At 37.4% G+C, this 20,272-nt stretch overlaps 2 protein-coding genes across 2 annotated transcripts in view; one reads left to right on the top strand and one right to left on the bottom strand.

Moving 5' to 3' along the window:
• PIBF1 (progesterone immunomodulatory binding factor 1) overlaps nt 1-478 on the bottom strand; it is a 107,239-nt gene extending 106,761 nt beyond the window's left edge. Inside the window, exon 1 of the mRNA XM_082279264.1 lies at nt 343-478. The gene's annotated coding sequence lies outside the window, so the exon portion shown is untranslated. The remainder of the gene's footprint in view (nt 1-342) is intronic.
• On the top strand, nt 69-20,086 carry DIS3 (DIS3 homolog, exosome endoribonuclease and 3'-5' exoribonuclease). Its single transcript, XM_082279262.1, has 21 exons — nt 69-357; nt 2,489-2,646; nt 3,385-3,578; nt 3,691-3,764; nt 4,854-5,021; nt 5,929-6,093; nt 6,990-7,103; nt 7,193-7,330; nt 8,381-8,527; nt 9,749-9,865; nt 10,682-10,783; nt 11,386-11,450; nt 11,551-11,635; nt 12,225-12,352; nt 12,810-12,896; nt 13,548-13,704; nt 15,278-15,492; nt 16,555-16,723; nt 17,120-17,278; nt 17,686-17,808; nt 19,856-20,086. Exons 1-21 carry the CDS (start codon nt 127-129, stop codon nt 19,943-19,945), a joined length of 2,886 nt encoding a protein of 961 aa, XP_082135388.1. The 5' UTR covers nt 69-126; the 3' UTR covers nt 19,946-20,086.
• The last annotated feature ends 186 nt before the right edge of the window (nt 20,087-20,272 follow it).

The raw sequence follows: 20,272 nt of genomic DNA, 5'->3' as shown, positions 1-20,272 counted from the left end.
CGCGCCGCTTCCCGCGCCGCTTCCCGCCGCCCTCGCGCTCCCCGCGGCCCCCGCGCCGCTTCCCGCCGCCCTCGCGCTCCCCGCGGCCCCCGCGCCGCTTCCCGCCGCCCTCGCGCTCCCCGCGCCATGCTGACCTCGCGGACGTTCGTGAGGCGCACGCGGGCGGGCGCGGTGGTGAAGGTGGTGCGCGAGCACTACCTGCGCGATGACATCGCGTGCGGCGCCGCCGCGTGCCGCCTCTGCCCGCCCGGCAGCGGGAACGCGCCCGGGCTGGAGGCGCGTCCCAGCGGCCCCGCCAGCAGCCTCTGCCCCGGGCCGCACTTCGTCCTGCCCGACACCAACCTGCTCCTGCACCAGGTCAGCAGCTCCGGGAGGGACGGATGGTGCGGCCGCCTCAGCGCTGGGGAGGGCCCGCCGCTGCCTTCCTCTGGGCCCGGCCGGGCTCCATGTGGAGGCTCAAGCCTTCCCCGCGCCGGCCGTGTTAAATCCCTGTGGGTGTAAGTTTCCGTGTGGATTCCGGCGTCCCGCTGGAGAGGCGCGTTTGGCAGCGCGCTGCGGGCTTGGCTCCTCCCTTGTTTTCCTGTGGCTGCTTGATCCCTGTCCGGGTAGTCTTTTCTTCCCCTGCCAGCTCCTGAGGAGAAGGCTACAGCATCGGCGAGCCTGGTCTGGTCTTAGTCTGTGATCCAGTTTTATGCGGGGCGAAAGTGTGTGCGTGTGGGATTTTTTCTTTGTCTTGTTTGTTGTGTCGTTTTCTTTTTTGTTGTTGTGTTGGGTTTGGTTTTTGTGGTTTCTCTTTTTTTCTGCCTGAATCGTAGGAATAAAGAACAGTATGTATGTATTTATTTAATTTTCTCGTTGTAGTCTGATATGGGTATGAAAATTCAAGCAGGGAAAGTTGTTAGACTCTGAAATAGCGATTGGGATCTTTGTGTCTTCAGTGAATTTTTGGATCTTCTGTGGTCACTGAATTTTTCTGAATGCCTCTTCTGTTTTTCAGGATGTAGGTTTATGTTTTTTATACTGTGATGTTGATTTTACGTAGTGAATAGAAGGTGCAAAATCATCCCGTGTATAACTCTGGAAGCACGGGGGCACCTTTAACTCTGCAGCCCATCAGTAGCTGTGCAAAGGTTTGAGTCTGAGCAGGGCAGACAGTAGACTTTGAGGCTGGGAGTAATTTCCAAGCTTGATATTTAAGTTTTTTCTTTGGTTGTTTTTCAATACCTGTGCAGAAGGTAGAATAGCCCTGTGCAGAATTTGGAGACTGGAACTAATACACAAATCCTAACATGGAGTACTCTGGAGACAGGCACAACACTTGTGTGTTTCAGCAGAGATCCCAAAAGTTGTAAGGATTTTCGTCCCAAAACAGCAGGTCAGGGGGATATTTTCAGCCTCGTACAAATGGACTTCTTGGTGTCTGTTGGTAAAGTTTGTATGTGTGTCCTAGAGAATGCTCTGAGAACGCCTGGGTGTGCTGACATGAACTGGAGAAGTGGGGATTAGTCTGTGTAACAGTAGGGAAGGGTTTTGCCTAGAAACTGAAACAGATTTGCCACAGTAAGACTTGGCCTGGTGCTTCAGCTTATGCATTGAATAATGCTGTATTTCTTCCCACAGCTCTAAATCTTTCAGGTCTTGTAAATATCAGGTTCACAGAAGCTCCATCTGGTATTGCTTTTAATTCTTTTAGCTATGCCCTCTAGAGCCTTACTACTGTCTCATTTTGCAGGTGGGTTTGCACAGTTTCTTGCCACAAGCTTAGGAAGTGAAGCTCCCATCTTCTTCTCCCAATAGATTACATGGGTCTCTAGTGTACATTTCTTGGTCTTGGTATCAGGAGTTGGCAAAGAAAAGTGCTGAGAAATTTAATGAAATTCCTTAAAAAGGAAAAGGTCTTTCAAAAGCAAAGAGGAGTTTGCAGAATTCCTGTTGATTTGACTCCATGGATCAAATTTCTGTTTAACAGTGGGATTTTTTCGGGAGAACTCAAGCCTACACATGCATAGGCACATCAGCTATATAAGAGTAGTTGGGTACCATTTTATGGCTTGCATTCCTCACAAAGGCAGACAGCCTGTAAATTATGTCAGATTTCTGTCAGATTGTGCATAATTGCATTTTGTTTACTAAGGGTAAATTTTACAGGAACCCATTTTATGTAAGCAAAATTTGTGGTGTACACTTGGCCTTGCATTTGTTTGGAATCCTGCACACATTGGGGATTAATTTGTTGGAAGTCAGAATAAGTCCTTCACTTCAGGTCACAGACAGGCTGGAAAATCCTATTTGACTTTTTTCCCCACAAGAGGAGAAAACAATACACTCAATACACTGTTCAGTTTTCCAGTAGTGAGAGAAAAAGGTAGAAGTAGTGCCATTCATTATTCATGTTAGCTTTTCACATATTAGCCAAGGAAATATTTCAAGTCCTATTATTGGATAGAATTAAACAACAATTTTGATTCATATTCATTTTGTTCCTCAGATTGATATCCTTGAAGATCCTGTTATTAAGAATGTCATTGTGCTGCAGACAGTCCTACAAGAAGTCAGGAATCGGAGCGCGCCAGTGTACAAGCGAATTAGGGACCTGATTCAAAACCCAGAAAAACATTTCTATTCTTTCACCAATGAGCATCACAGGTAAGGTGTGGAATGGGTTATGACAAAGTTTTGCTGATACCTGGTAAAAGAAAATGGGAAACAAAACTGGAACATGTGGACTGGAAGAAAAATTACACTGGTGTCATAGAACTGTATATTTCTAAGGAATATTGTTGGAAAATAGTTGATGTTCCAGGAGCTTTTCTGTTTATAGTTAGTATAAGTCTATGTATGTTATGAAAAGGGGGTTAGAATACTGAATAAGCTTTATAGACAGCACTGTTATTTTGAGCAATAGGATACTGATTTCCCATTTTTGTGTCCCTTTTAAACATATTCCAATGCTTTTATTAGTATTGTCAGCTTAGTGTGCAGCATAATTCAAAAATCCTTTAAGTTAGTGACAGAAAGCTCTAAGAAATGAAGATGCAATTAATTTGCTCTTATTTGTGCTCACTATTAGTTTCCAATACTGCAGTACCATAGTTCTAGGAATCTTGAATCCATAGTTCTAACAGCATGAATGCAAACCTCGTCAATTTTCTGTGAGAAAGTTGTATTAGAAATGAACACTTCCTATTTTCCTTTACCTATCTGTTTCTTGGCCTTTCAGTGGCCTAAGGAGAGTTACACCTGTTATAAAAATGGGTACAGTAATGATTTTTTTGGCCTAACAGCCTTGATCTTATTTGTCTGGAAATTTTTTTAAAGTATAGATAGATGTTGGGATTTGTTTTGTTTTGTCAAGCACCCCCTTTGTTTTTAAAATTTATTTAGAGAAACGTACATAGAGCAAAAGCGGGGAGAAACTTCTAACGACCGCAATGACAGAGCCATTCGGGTAGCAGTGAAATGGTACAATGAACACTTGAAGAGAATAGAGGATGAGGAGAAGATTCAAGTTGTCTTTTTAACAAATGACAGAACTAATAAAGAGAAAGCTCTGGAGGAAGGGATAACTGCTTATACATGTAAGTGAAGTAGTATGTATGTTTAATTTATTGGTTAAATAAACTGAGCAGTCTCTTCATACCTAAATCCCACGCATCTCTTGCATAAATATTTATGTGTGTGCTTTTTTAGGTGAGGAATATATAAAAAGCTTGACAGCTAATCCTGAGCTTGTAGATCGTCTTGCTTGTGTATCTGATGAAGGGGTATGTTTTTATTTTCGTTTTATAAAATAAATTAATCGCAAATGGCTTGTAGTATAATATTGCGTACTGTGTGTCAGGATACTGACGTCAGTTTAGAATACAAGGAGTCTGGACTTTATTACCATTTTGGCAATTTAACTTTTTCACAACTGAAAAGTAAAAAGGAAATATTGCAGCCATTTTCAGTTCTGCTTATATGCCTGTTAGTATGTATCTTGTTATCTGTAAAAAGCCAGTTGCTTTAGTTAACTGTTGTGAAGATGAGAATAATAACAGTAGGTTAAATAAAGTGTATAAATATGAGAAATAATTGGAACAAAATAAAACCAAAATATATTGCAAACCATTTAGATCTTTGTTTCGTGTCTGCTGGGAAATCTATGTTATAGATCAAAAACATTTTCTTTTGGTGATAGTGACGTTGACATAAATGCAGGCTGCAGCTCAGAGTTGAGCTACATCCTCTTCTGCTTCCTGTGCTTTGTGTTTATCAGAATAAACACAAAGACTTATATGTTGACAAACAACTGATAAAGCTGAACACTCACCACAAAAATGGGAAAGTTAATTTCATCAGAGTTAGTTTTAACAGAATAGACCTCTATGCAAGAGTGGGAAGAAAGTGGAGGGCTCAGGTGTTCTCAGCAGTTTACTGTAGATCATTCAGGTGTAAGCAGTTGTCTGACTGCTCCAAAGTTTAGTCACAGTAATGTATTTTCATAATGCTTTCTATAGCTTACAGTATATACACTCTGCACCATACTCTTTGCTACGCTAATCTTTCTTTGTTAAGTGGTTGTTTAATCACTGTATCCAAATCAACATAAAATTGTGCAGTATATTTTTAAGTAAGTGCAGGAAAACAGGAAAAGTTCCTATGATTGCCATATTTTTATGCTTTTGATGATTCATTAGGAAAAGTACTGCTTAATAACAATTTTTCATTATTGTTCATTTTTCATACCTACACACAGGTTACATTAGGTAGTTTGTTAGCTTCAGTGTGTCATGTTCCTGAGCTTGGTTTTGAAATTAACATGAATATAAAATACTGAAAATTTCCTCTCTTTTTTTTCTTTTTTCCTAAAGAAAGAAATAGAAGGTGGAAAAGTAATATTCCCAGAGCATATTCCTCTTAGCAAATTGCAGCAAGGAATAAAATCTGGTATTTACCTCCAAGGAACTTACAGGGCAAGCAGAGAGAATTATCTTGAAGCTACTGTTTGGGTTCATGGAGATGCTGAAGAAAATAAAGAGGTGAATTTTCATTTTACCTCCATGCTGTAAACTTTAACTAGCCTTAATAATGACTTAAAATTTAATTATTTCATGGTGACATATGTTAAAATGGAGCATATTAGTAATTTTTTACTCTTCTGGTTTTTTTCTGATGTTTTTGCTGGTGGTTGCATTTTTTATTTGTATGGATATAGACTGCTGAAATGCTGACTATGCTCTTTCTGAAAAAAGAATAATGTATTTAAAATTACAGTGTGATAAAGCAATTGGTAAAATAAAGATGAGTCTTGGTTGTTAATAGTTTTTCAATTGACTCGTAACAGCTTTTAGACTCAGTTTGAGATGCATAGTGAAAGACACAGGAACAAGTGTGTAGGAGGATTTTCAGGAAAAAAACAGTTGTGAGCCCTTAAGGGGTTCTGCTTTGTTTCCCCTGCTATTTTCCTGCTAGATGAGGAGTAGATGGGCTGTTCCCCACCCAGCAGTTAATCCATCTGTCTGCCTGCTAGATTCTCAGTTGGTACAGATGTATAGATGCTGTTTCCAAACAGTGGCAGTTGTCTCCTCCCTCCCTATTTGTGGCAGCTGGAGGTACTTCTCTTGTCTCTCTTTTATTCCTCGTTCTCAGTAGTATGTGGAATCTCCTATCCTGCAAAAATAGGATTGTCTGATTTAATTAAACCCCCAAAAACCAGGGGAAAACATATTTCATATAGAAGCAATTGGAATCTTGAAATAAGATCATCTGTACTGTAAGAAACCTTGGCAGAGGAAAAAACTGCATCACAAACATGCTTTAAAATGTTCTTTGGAATGTAGAGCCTGTCATACATGTTTACTCTTCTGTTACACTCCTTAGATTTGGGTCTTCTGTTTTCATCATCATGAATATTTGCATTTCCATTTTGTTTTCTAAAAAATCCAGATAATTGTACAGGGATTGAAACATTTAAACCGAGCGATTCATGAAGATATTGTAGCTGTGGAGCTGTTGGCAAAAGATGAATGGGTGGCACCGTCCTCCGTGGTTTTGCAAGATGATGGCCAGAGTGAAGAGGGCATTGAAAGTGAAGAGGAGAAAGAAAACATTGTATGAAAGAAAAAATTTTTCTTAACTGTGGTGTTACGAAAGAGATGAAATCTGTGGTACCCTGACAGTGTTAGGCTTTAGATTTGTATATCCTCTTTATAAAATGTAAACACAGAAATTATGAAACTTAATTGTAATTGTACAGTTGTGTTAAATACATGATGGTGGATAAAATGGATCATTTTTAATTAGTCTCTGCTAGAAATTCCCACTTTACTTTATTAAGCTTAATAAATCCAGAAGTTACTGAATGGTAGTCATGTAATAATGTAAATCTTTATATACTGATGTGCAGATTAGGATTTGTTAGAGTAGGAGCAGGTGGTATATCATGCCGAGAGGCACCTTTTATAGGCAATGCATACACTTGGAACCTGTTGTAAAATATTTTTGGGTCTTTCAGTAATTCCACTTAATGTGCATGCAGTGCGCACGCATGTATGCCTTGTACAAGAAGATAATTTCTTAAAAATTACCTTTCCACTGAATTTCATGGGAACGTTTTTTAATGATTATGTGGAGAATTACTGGAGAATTTTCAGGCAGCATAAAAGGACTCCAAAAAATTAAAATAATAGGTTGTAAAATAACATGGAAAATGTTATTTGTTTGGGTTTTCTTAATGGACATCATTTCAGAAAAATGAAGAACAGCAGAAAAAAACTGAGAACGCTGTCTTCTCCCACTGTCTTTGCTAACTCGCAGCTAAGTAGTCGTGTCACATACTGAAAATACTAAAAGTTACGCAAAGCACAGGGAGGCACAGGAGGTTCTATTTATGAAGTCATAATAGAATTTATAATGAGTTACAAAATGTTGCTATTAAAGTTTAAGTTACCTGCTGTAGTTAAACATGAGTTCAGACAGTTCTGTATTTTTAACCTGTTTTCTACCAGCTGAAGACTTGTGTTAACAAGGACATGCTGAGGCCTACGGGAAGAGTAGTGGGCATTATAAAACGAAACTGGCGGCCGTATTGTGGGATGCTTTCCAAGTCACAGATCAAAGAGGTGAGGAAATGATTCACTTAAAGTAAGTGCAGGGTTGGTTTTTTTTCTTGAATTGGAAATTAATTGTTCCTTTCTCTGGTTGTTAATAGGCAAGGCGCCATTTGTTTACACCAGCCGATCGCAGAATTCCTCGCATTCGAATAGAAACCAGACAAGCAGATACATTGGAAGGGCAAAGAATAATTGTTGCTATTGACGGTTGGCCCAGGAATTCCAGGTATCCGAATGTAAGTTTAGCATTTTATTCTGAACTTTTAACTATCTGATTTTTTGTGTTCTTCGGTAAAATATTTATTATCTGCAACACTGAGTAACTGCAAACAGTGTTGACATGAAGTTTGAATTCTTTGAGTGCCATTTGATGGTGCAAATTAAGGAAGTCCTCAAATGATTTAATTTGGTCTTACCACCAGCTATGGGGTTATGCTTAAAAAGCTTACTCATCCAGTTCTGCAGTGAAACATACATGGGCTACTTAAGGTGCTTTATACAGACTAACCAAGGACTGCGTTGTTTTAGTCTGTGTTTCTAGAAATGTGAATCTTTCGCTCTGATTTTGCTCATTCATGCATACCAGTCACTGTCCTAGCAGATATTTGACAAATGCACCAAATGCAATCAAATTGCCAGTAGGTTAAAAGTAGTTAAAGGTTCAGTGTAAGTAACAGAGGCTGTATGAGAAACTGAGAACGCTGCCTTCCATTTGCGTTGAACACTAGCCGGGTTTTGAAGTCTTCAAGGGGCTCATGTGGGAATACACAGCTTGTAATGAAGCAGAGCACAGGTGGCTCCCGCTAGTTTAGAGAACTGAAGGGACATGGAATATATGGAAGAAGCATTAAGAGAAAGTCAGCATTACTGCAGAGAAGTGAGGAATAAGGTAGAGTTGATGTGGTATTAGGGTGTGAGATGTGTGGCACAAGGCCAAACCCATAGCGAAATGAGAGTGTATTAGTTCTGCTGTTTTTGCAGCAGTGGTTTTTCCTTCCTGCAAAAATGATTTCACGTTTATAATTTTTGGAGTCTTAATTGTGGAGAATTTAGAGCCATTCTAAGAAAAGAGGGGGATGGACTTGGTTCAGACTTAGAGAATCAAATGAATGTTTAAAATTAAATTTCTCTTAAAGATGAGAAAGTTAACCAAATTGAAAAAGATTGCTCCTACTGTGTAGTTTAATATAAGAATAACCTAAGGGTTAATGTTCTCAAATACTTAGTTTTGGACACAATGGTATTGCTTGATACGTGTGTGTGTATGTACCTATATTATTCCTCAGGGTCATTTTGTAAAGAATTTGGGAAGCGCTGGAGATAAAGAGACAGAGACAGAAGTTCTCCTGCTTGAACATGATGTCCCTCACCAGGCTTTTTCCCAGGCTGTCCTTAGTTTCCTACCAAAAATGCCATGGAGCATTACCGAAGAGGTAATAATTCGTAAGTTATTGTGGTAATTACTGTGCCTTCCCCTTCAATGCAAACTGTGACATTCTTGAATATCCCAATGCACCAGAAACAGACGAGAAATGTTGTCCAGGACCGTTCTGTCTTAGTGTGAACTTTCAGCTGGATTTCCAATGGAAATAAGACCTCTTCAAGTTTTTGCATTTTGGCTAAAACTGTGTTTGTTGAGGACAAATATTTTAAAATAAAGATGATACTACACGTTTTGTTAAAGAATAAAAAGATAAAAGAAGGTTTTCTGCAAAGGAGAGAGACTGCAATTCCAGCAACTATACAATCATCCCTAGGAGATTTTCATCATGCAAAATAGCTTTGTAACCAAATACAGCAGCCTATGTGTCATCCCAATTAATCTGAGGCATGGAAACTTTAATATATTTCTGCTGTAATACAGTAATTAAAGAAAGAGAAATTTGTGTTTGCAGAATTACTCATTCAAATACAGTTAGTGAATTTTACATTTTCCACAGTAGCTTAAATACAGGAAATGGTTGCTTTAGAAGTTACAGGAAAATGTCATTAGGAAACAATTTGAGCACAGTATTTTTTAATTTGGGTTGGGCTGAGTGTTTTCAGGTTTGCATTTTAATCTCCTGGTGGTTGGCTACTTATGTTATAATTTACTACCTACTCCTTTTTTTTTCTGAATGTGGAAACACAAGGGATCTTTGTGTAAATTAGCTCTCTAAAAATCAGTTGTCTAGTCTAAGAGATCTTTTTGTAGCCATTTTGCAAGGGTAGATACTTCTAAAGTGTGCAGTTCTTTTCAACTATCTAGACATCTAAGCCTTAGGAAGCTAGACTTAGGAGCAGTCATATCCAAGACAAGTCATTCAGCTGGATATCAGTCAAAATTTCACTTTAAAAAGTCTTGATTCCTAGTCCTGCTAATTCTAAGATCATGATAAAACTATGGTTGTATTCTGATTCTCTTCCTCACTTCTGTAAACCAAAAAAAAATTTAGTACTTGATCTTCTGTGGGGTTTTTTTTAATCATTGTAGTTCCTGCATATCTATTTTGTTCTTGTCCTAAAACAAACAAACAGAAATAATTCCCAAAGCAAAACAAACATTCTGAAAACGCTTCGTTCCTTGGGAAGATCTTGCCTTTCTCAAATGATTATTTTTACTATGAAAAGGAAGGTGTTCTTGAAAACAATTTTTTGCTTCTTTTGAATTTCAGGATATGAAACACAGGGAGGACTTAAGGCATCTGAATGTTTGTAGTGTTGATCCTCCTGGTTGTACAGATATTGATGATGCATTACATTGTAGAGAAATGGAGAATGGAAATCTAGAGGTATTGTATCAATCCAGTCATTTATTTATTTACTTGTTCCTTTATTTTACAAACAGTGCAGTAGTGGTAAATGACATGTGCAAAGCTCCAGATCTGTTATAAATAAATTAATGGTGTTTGCACAGCTGCCAGATGGTAATAAAAAGAGTTGATTTGCATTAGGTCAGTGTCAAAAGTGGGAATTTAGTGTCTTCTAAATTCACCCTGCTTTATCTTCATTTAGCATGAGAATTTAACATAAAATTTATTTACTGCTTCAGCTGAGTATTATAAACAAGGATATTTACAGCTAGGATAAGGAGCTATCATAGAAAAAGTTAAGATACTGGTGTAATGCCTATGGAATTAATGTTTAATTTTAAAAAAAGGCAGTTAAAAGCTATGGGCTTAACACCAGCTCTGTACCCCCTTATATCTGATTTAGTCAGATTGTCTTCTTTAGAAATTAATTGGGAATTGTAATAGCAGTTTGTGCCAGAGTGGAAGGTCTAGCAAACAGAAAAGCAAAAACAAATTTGCAGTGAGTCTTAAGAACATGAAGGTGGTTATTTGAGCCCTCAGGCAAAGAAGAGTTGCATTTGCAGTGAATATAACTTTCCCCTAAATGTACAGATGCTCTTTTTTCGAATAATTGATGCGACCGTTCTTTTTTTTAATATGATAGGTTTTAACTGTTGTTTTTATGAAATATGGGAGCTGCTGAAAGGAACTGGGAATGGATAAATTGTAATGGTTTGTAAAAATGTGGGAAAGTTTATTTCACTCTGAAAACCGTTTCTGTTTCATGAGACACATAACGTGATGCTTGTTTTCTAGGTTGGTGTACATATTGCAGATGTCAGTCATTTTATTCGCCCAGGAAATGCTTTGGATGAGGAGTCAGTAAAAAGAGGAACAACAGTGTATCTGTGTGAAAAAGTAATTGTTTTCTACAGCTTCTTGTACGATTAAATGGTTGGATTTTCATTGCTTTCCTCTTTTAATTCTTTGGAATGAATCATCTCTGAACATCTCTGAACTAAGGAGGAAAAAAAAATAGATGATTTGTCTAAGACAATTTTATTTTCCTTTTTATCTTTAAAAAGCCATTATCTGGACAATATCCCATTCAACTGGTTTGAAGCATTATTAGCATGTGCTTCTGAAACTGGAATACTGCTTCAATTCCAGTATGAAATTGCAGAAGTGGCCTGGTTTTGCCTTTTCCATTGGTTTTCTGCTTTTTTTGTCATAGCTAAATCTCTGAAGTTTCCTATGATTTGCATTCATTAACACTGTAGGCTTAGTCCTGTTTGTTTCTTCCAGACCACAATTTCTTTTCAGAAATCACTGTTACTAAAAAGATGATAATTAAAATGAATCTTGGAATGAATTTTCTTAAGGTGGTTTACTTTTCTTTCAGAAACCTGAGCTTTCTTGTCAAAAAAAATAATTATTATCTTCAAGCTTTTATTATATTGAAAATCAGGAAGTTAAAATACTAACTTATAAAGTACTGATTTTTATTCTTTACTTTGCAGAGGATTGATATGGTTCCAGAGCTACTTAGTTCCAACTTATGCTCCCTGAGATCTAACGTGGACAGGTATATGTATATGATCTGTACTATAATCCTGGCAAGAAACTACAGATGTTTATGTATGCATTTTAACAGATTTTCCCCTCCTTCTCTCTCTCTCCCATAGGCTTGCATTTTCATGCATATGGGAGATGAACCATAAGGCTGAGATTCTAAAAACTAGATTTACAAAGAGTATTATTAATTCCAAGGTTAGTCATGTAAATATTACTATAATTCTGAAAAAAAACTGTAAATTGTATTATAAAAACAATGATCAACAGACTTGATAAAAAAGTCTTCTTTCTGATTAATGATTTATATTTTATTAGAATTAGAAAATGGTACTGAAACACTAAAAATAAAGAAAATGTTTGATTCTCCCATATCCTTCTCAACCTCTAAGGCTGCAGTGTTTATGTGTGCAGTTACTCTGTGTATGATGTATATAGGACATGGCTGATATATACCATCTAGTCAGTTAAATTCAGTGGATTCTGTAGATGTTCAATACATTTCTGAAAATTAGACCTCTAATATATGAAATACATGTGATCAGCAAAAAACAACCCCACTGTAAATGCCGGGTGTATCTTAGTATCTTGCGTAGATCTGTCCTCATATGTCCATTTTTCTTTGTGAATAGCAGACATTTAGGTATTGAATGCAAAGCTTTGTATTATTGTGAACCAAGTTACCGATAGCAAGCTGCACTTTATGCAAGACAGAAGGAACTATGGTTTTCTTTTTAGAGTGTTCAATTATGTATCATGATGTCTGTTTTTTCTTAACCTCTTCAAGGCTTCTCTTACATATGCTGAAGCACAGATGAGAATTGATTCAGCAACTATGAATGATGCCATTACTACTAGCCTACGTGGACTAAACAAATTAGCAAAAGTTCTGAAGAAGAAAAGAATTGATAATGGGTAAGCCACGCAATGTACCTGTTACCTTTTCCCCTACCATTCTTTCTGACTGTTCTTGCTGTCAAAATATGTAATGGTTATGTGTCCATTTTTTAGTGAAAATCTTGTGGAAGAGAAGTATTTTGCCATTTTGATTTGTATAAGAATGCCTATCCTTATTTCCCAAAAAATATAAACTTGGGATATTAACTTTTTCTCCACAAGATCAATCAATATGGATCTCATAGAGTCATAGAAACACAACTAGAGGAGTAGTGTTTGAAATTTTAGGAGCTTCTATGGTGTGTATTCACATGACGTTTCCTGCAAATTTGAACATTAATTCCACGATTTTATTTTTAATTTCTGCTAATTTTAAGTTATAGTGTCGTGATAACCCAGATGATGTTACAGGCTTGCAGCTCAGCTGCTCTGTCTGCTTTACTGTAATTTTTTAATACCACTTAATGTCTTCCAGAGCCTTGACACTTGCATCACCAGAAGTTCGTTTCCACATGGACAGTGAAACTCATGATCCTATTGATCTGCAGACTAAGGAGCTCAAGTATGCATTTTATTTATTAGTTAATTCAGAGTAGGGATGGAATTAAAGACATGTTTAAGTAGCAACATTTAGTTAATACTGTATGAAGTTCCTATAATAGTGCAGGACAGTCATAGAATTAGAGGATGGTTTGAGCTGGAAAGGACCTTGAAAGCCTACCTAGTTCTAACCACACTGCCATGGGCCCAGACAGTTTCCACTAGACCAGGTTGCTTAAAGCCTCACCCAGCCTGGGCTTGAACACATCCATTGATAGAGCATCCACAACTTCTTTGGTCAAGCTGATCCTCAAAAAGAGAATTCCTCTATTTTACTGCAGTATTTATTTAGCAAGTCTTGAACTGTATGTTTCATGTGTGAACTTCTCAGAAAGAAGTCAAGAGGCTTATTTGTTGGTCTTTTCAGGCATTTTAATGAGCATTTTTCTTTAATGTTTTAGAATATTTCAGGGATTTTTTTTTTCTTCTGATTCAGTATTTGGAACTTAATATGCATTGGTTTTAATCTTAAAATTGCTTGCCTACTTGTATAAATGTTCAAAACCACTAGTTAATATTATACAACATTGTTAGGATGGTGGAATGTTTCTTCATTAGGCACTCAAAGTAAATGTCTAATGCTTTTAACAATATAAAATGTTTATCTTGATAGAGAGACAAATTCCATGGTTGAAGAGTTCATGTTGCTTGCCAACATTTCTGTTGCACAAAAAATTTATGATGAGTTCCCAGAGTTTGCCTTGCTCCGGAAACATCCTGCTCCTCCCCCATCAAATTACGACATCCTTGTGAAGTCTGCAAAGTCCAAGGCAAGTTTTTACCTTATTAATTAAGTGAATTAATTATGAAAAACTGTATTTTCTCTCTGGTTGGTCACTTATTCAGGAATAAGGGCTGGAAAGCCGTATTTTGAAAGTTTATCGGCTACACTTTGAAATCACTGGTATATGTAGCAGGATAATTGTACCTCAGGTGAAAAGAAGAATCTTACACTTTTTAGACCCTTTCTTAGGTAAAGAAAACAAATCAGTGTCTTAAATCTTGCATTGTAGCACTTGTGAGCTGTGAATGTTTCTCCTCTCCAAGTCACGTGATTTTTGAGCCAGTTTTTGGCTTTGGATCACATACATTATTGATGTACTTAGAAATTGTTCAGTCACATGAAATAATATGTTTCTCTTAAAGTCAGGAGGTAAGAAAATGTGTTTATAGTTTCCATCCTCCCCATAGATCAGCTAGAGGTTTATTTAGTCTGAAGTAAGTCCAGTGTAATTAAGGAGTCTGAACAGAAAAAATTACTTTTCCAGTTTCAGGATATTTGATCTGAGCTAAACTTGTAACTCTGTAGCTACTGTGATGTGCATTCATATTTCTTTTCCCTTCAACTCTTTCTCCACCCCATTTTTTTTTTCTTATGGACAAGAGAGAAGCTCCCAGATTCACTCAGTGTGACATAAATAGACAAGCCTAAACCTAGCCCATTTAATTTTCCACTGCTATAAAACTGGAATAATGATAATTATTTCATTTGTGTCCTGAAAATTATTTTTAAGTACTGTTTTATTTGGAAAGCTAAATTCCTGCGCATAGATAAACATTCTTTTAAATAAACCAAAGTGGTTTTTTTACTACTTTTGACACAACCATCACAATTAGTTATTAATATGCTATATTTACTTTTTTACTAAATGTGCAATTATCTAACCATAATACAGACATAATTTGATCTCTGGATCAAACTTCATTGTCAGTGCTGTATTTGAAGGAAAGAGCATTCAGCTGATCATGTGATGAAATTTACCTTGTTTCTGAAAATTAAAAATGCATTATGTATTTTCACACTAGCTGAATTTTTATCAGAGAACACTGGCAAACAGGTAGCAAAATGTACTAGTACACAGTACTAGTTTTACATGTCACTTTTCCGAGTATTCATTCTAATCATTTTGCAGAGGAAATACCATAAAGTCAATTACTTACCTTGTGCTTGGATGAGAATCTGTGTGTGGTATAAATACACGGGGTTTTTTTTACATTCTTTCTGATTAAATAAAGGGATAGAAAAACCAAACCAAAGGAAATAAAACCTCATTAATATTGGCATAAAATATTTCTCAGTTGAGAATGGGTGTCTTTTCTGAATTCCTAGGCTACTGACTCACTATTTCATTTTTTGCATAGATCACTAGTAATAATGAGGGAGGGACCTGTGCATGGATTTTGTTTGCTTTTGTAATAGTGGCATTCCATCACATTATTAGGTGTGATACCTGTGCCAGTTGCTAAGATAATCCTAGATGTAGCTGTTATATTTCTGCTTATATTCTTAATATTTGCTAGTAATACCTGACGTTTTTTATTTCTTTTCTTCTCTCCTTCCAGAATTTGGAAATTAAGACAGATTCAGCAAAGGCTTTAGCTGAATCATTAGACAAAGCTGAATCTCCTACATTCCCTTACCTAAATACACTGCTGAGAATTTTGGCCACTCGCTGCATGATGCAAGCTGTTTATTTCTGCTCAGGAATGGATAATGATTTTCATCACTATGGTTTAGCCTCACCTATTTATACCCACTTTACCTCGCCTATTAGAAGGTACTTGTAGTTTATAAAAGTTTCAGAGAAAAGAAATACGTGATTTATTTGCCAAGAAATTGTGGTGGTGTCCATTTAAAAACAAAGTTTCTGTTCAGTGTTAGATTTCAGTTGAAACAGCAGTGGCTTGGTGGTCCATCCTCATGTACACTCCCGGGTTTACTGTCCATGACTCCTAAGGTTTAGTAACATTTTTTAAAAGTACTTACAAGAATAATAGGAATACATCCCTAATGCAGATGCCTGGCACAGAAATGCACTTTGGGGTCAGTCAGCTTTAGTCTTAGCCAGAGACTGAGGCAGAGTTTGCTCAGTCATTTTTCAGATGGAAGCTGTGGTTAAATTTTGAGACTGTATTTTACATATGAAAACACTGGTAATTGGAAACCTGGTAACGTAGCTGTTGCCTTGTAATGAAATCATACTGCTTGGAAAAGTAGCTGAGTTTTGAAGAAAATAACTGTCACTGTGGTCCTCAGAAATATTTCAAGTGAAATCCCTTAGATGTGGATTAAAGTTCCTATGCATTCATATGGGTAATTTGTGGAACTTCTAGGAGTCTAAAGGGCAAATTTTAGTTCTTACCAGCTGCATTAAAAAGTTCCTCGCTGACATAATAAGTTGTGCAACAAGAAGTTCAAATACAATTATGCTTTGCAGACCAATGGCATTGAAATACTATTCTACACTAAATTTGTCTAATTTCATGGGAAAGGGAAGAGAGAGGGATTGGCTTAAAATGCCATGGTGGAAGATCATTCTTCAGTCCAAAAATAAAACTTTGTTTCTTTTTTTGCAAACATTCAACAATACAGGCTCTCTTGGTACATTAAAGAATTTATTTTAGCAAAGAGTATAACAGTATTCTGGCTCTGCAGTGCATCTTTGGCCAGCAGAGAGATGGATGCTGAATTAATAGAGGGTGTTGCCAGCAGACTGTCATTATTACAAAAACTTAAATCTGTATGATTCACAAAAACAAAGGTATGTTCAGAAACTTTTTTATTAATTTTTAAAAACTGTTTTACTATGTCATTGATGATTGTAACCTCATCTTTGCAGGTATGCTGATATCATCGTCCATCGGCTTTTGGCAGTGGCCATAGGAGCAGACAGTACTTATCCAGAACTTACAGACAAACACAAACTGGCAGAGATGTGTAAAAATCTCAATTACCGACATAAAATGGCCCAATATGCACAAAGGGCCTCTGTTGCATTCCATACACAGGTAAGTAGTTCTGAGATGTTAGGATGAACTATGGACAGTGCTAGTGCAAAACCAAGCAAGAGTGCAGAAATGGTAAAGGCTGAGGGATGCTTCTGACAAAAAGCTTAAAACATTACTTTGCTTGTTCTGAAAAATTTGGAATGGCATCTTGAGGATTCTTTTAGTTTTGTGCTTTTATAAATATGAATGCTTAACACTACAGTAATGTTACAAATGGTTTATGTGATTTTTTAAAATCTGCTTTCAGGATATGCTGTGTAATTATCACTAAGTATAGAATTACCACTAAAAATCACTAAGTATTTGAATGTTTTATTTTTCTGAGACAGTATATTTGTAATTGAGAAGAGAATGTTCTACTGCATTTTTTTCTTATTTGTTTTACTTTTGTTACAGCTGTTCTTCAAAACCAAGGGAGTAGTAAATGAAGATGCATATATCTTATTTGTAAGAAAAAATGCAGTTGTGGTTCTGATTCCCAAGTATGGGTTAGAAGGAACAGTCTTCTTTGAAGAAAAAGACAAACCAACACCAAAACTGGAGTACAACAGTGAGGTATGTTCTTATTATTATTCTTAAGGTTTGTTCTTAAACACCTTTATTTTTTGATTTGGTAAGTGAGCAGAATGGCTAAAATCTATTTTAGCTGGATTTAGAAGGGTAAGAAAGGCTTTTCTAAATGCAAGTTTATTAACCTCTAGTAGTAGTGCCACTAATTTTTTAAGTTTAAATAGGTAGGTTCTGACAGGAATGTGTTTCTGTAAGAGGTAGTACTGACATCTAATAATCTTTACTGCAAAAAATTTATATACCACATGCTACAACACTGAATATTCAGTACAGTAATTTTTGGTTATTTTTATTTACATGTAGCAGTGATATTTTCATACAAAAATATTTATTTGTATAAAAACATAAGACATTGCTAACAGTGAGTATTTATACAAAATTTGAACTTTCAGGTGCCATCACTTACTGTGGAAGACACAACATTACGTGTATTTGATAAAGTTAAAGTGAACATTATGTTAGATGATTCCAACATCCAGCATCAGAAAATGCGGATGGTCTTGGTAGAACCCAAGGTAAGGCACAAAATTCTTAGAACCGTATTATCCTTCAGTAATGTTAAAAAATCATCATGTGGTAAAACTGAAATTTAACCCAGAAGAAAAAACATAATTTAGCAGCAGCTTGTAATGATAGCTTCATACTCACACTCAACAAAACACAGGTCTGCCTTCACTGGTTGTTGAAAAGAATAAATTAAACTTCCGTTCTGGGCCCATTAGGATATTCCACTGTTGGGAAAGATGATGATTTGCTGAAGTAATGTATTGAATTTCACAGTTCTGTAATCAAATGCCCCTCTGAAAATCTGCCAAAATTCGGTAGGGTCTCCTCTTTGCTCCAGTGAATTACAGTGTAACTGTGATGGGTGACTCAGAAGAAAACTGTATAATTGCTGGCTGTCAACGGCAGTTCTGTCTTACAACTCCCATAATATAAAAATTATCTCTTGATAATGTTATAGGAACTGTAATGTCCTAATAACAGTCTCTAGTCTCAAGACTTTTCAGTTCTAGTTTCTTTGTGCATTTGGGACACTGGTATTTTTTTTCTGCTCTCACACTTCATGCCTGATAAGTATTTTACATAACATTACAAGATTGTGCTCTTAGAGTAAGGTACATGGGACTTTCTTGGTAAACAAGATGATTGCAGCAATTCAGTAACCCTAATCTCAGAGGAAAAAGACAACCCAAAATAAGCAAGAGCTTCTTTTTGTTTGTACAGTCAAACTATTGCTTTTTTTTCCTTGAGAAATGATGCTCCCAAACACATGTAAATATATTCTGACCTTTGAGCTGTTGTATGAGCTTGAACCATAGAATGGTTTGGGTCACAAGTGACTTTTAAAGATCATCTAGTTCCAACCTCCCTGCCATGGGCAGGGACACCTTTCATGAGATCAGTTTGCTCAAAACCCCATCCAGCCTGGCCTTGAACACTTCCAGGGATGGGAGCATCCACGTCTTCTCTGGGAAACCTGCTCCAGTGCCTCATCACACAGAGTAAAGAATTTTTTCCTAATACCTAAATGAAACCTACCCTCTTTCAGCTGGGGGGGTGGGGGCAAGGGAGGGGAAAGGGGAGGGGAAGCCATTCCCCCCTTTTCCTGGCACTGGATGCCTGTGTGAAGAGTCCCTCTCCAGTCTTCTTGTAGGGTCCCCTTTCAGGTCCTGGAAGGCTGCTCAAAGGTCTCCCTAGAACATCTTCTCCAGGCTTAACAACCCCATCTCTATCAGCGTTTTCTCACAGGAGAGCTGCTCCAGCCCTCTGATCATTTTTATGGTCCTCCTGGGGACTCGGTTCAACAGGTCCATGTCGTTCCTGTGCTGGGACCCCAGAGCTGGGTGCAGCAATGGAGGTGGGGTCTCTCCAGAGCAGAAGAGAGATACAGAATCCCCTGCATTGCCCTGCTGCCCACGGTGCTTTGGATGCAGCCCAGGACATGTTTGGCTTTCTGGGCTGCAAGTGCACATGGCTGGGTCATGTCCAGCATCTCATCCACCAGCACCCCCAAGTCCTTCTCAGCAGGGCTGCTCTCAGTCTGTTCACCCCCAGTCTGTGTTGAGTTTAATCCCTATTGATTTCAAAAACTGGGAGTAGACAATGAAAGTTGTAGCAGAAATGAACCTTTGTATCGTGTTGTGCATTCACACGCTGAGCTGCCCTCTGCTTGTGCTCACCAACTCTAGCTTGTCAAGAGCTTCTTTTGGGGGCATGACTCAGGAACAATCCTATGGCCATGACTCTAGTCAGAGGGACACTTTGACAACAGACAGAGTAAGGCTAATGCAAGCTGATGGGTGGGGTGCAGACAACCTACTGGCTTTGTCAGGAGTGGTGCTGCTGCTTCTCTTTGCCTTTTTCAGCTTTTATTTCAGGTGAGTGTTGTACCTGTGATTGTTCTAAGATGGTAGACCCTCTTTTAGGTGATTTTCTAAATCAGAAGTTTCTGATGGTTGACACAGTGTTTGTAAAAGGTCTGTAAAGTAAACTCAAGTTTTACCAGGATAGTAAAAATTGAATAAAAATTTTCTGACTTCTGTTCTTTTCTTACTGTAGATATTAGGAAATGATATGCCTGCAAGTCTGTCTGCAGAGGCAAGCAGCAAGGATGAACCAGAGAAAAAGAAAAAGAAGCTACAAAAATAGCTGGATTTTAAATTCAAGAAGAAATCACAAGTACTTGCATTTACCCTATGGGCAAAATGCTAGAAGCAGGTTTTGTTTACTTTTGAAATACACATTTTAATAATCTGTAAAGAATTTTTTTAAAACTACTTTTATATGACTATGAATGCAGAACAAGTTTTAAAATAATGTCTATCTACACCTTTGTCCTGTGGGTGAAAATAAATATTTCTGCAAAGTGAAGAGGTGATTGTAGAGTTTCTTATTAATATCTGGTTTGAGAGTCTGACACAAGTCAGCACTTCAGGGCATTCTCTTTAGCACCTCAGAACTGAAAGAAGTAATTGA

The sequence above is a fragment of the Coloeus monedula genome (genome assembly GCF_965178545.1).
Source record: "Coloeus monedula genome assembly, chromosome: 3".
NCBI lineage: Eukaryota > Metazoa > Chordata > Aves > Passeriformes > Corvidae > Coloeus > Coloeus monedula.
This window is presented reverse-complemented; position numbering and strand designations above follow the sequence as displayed.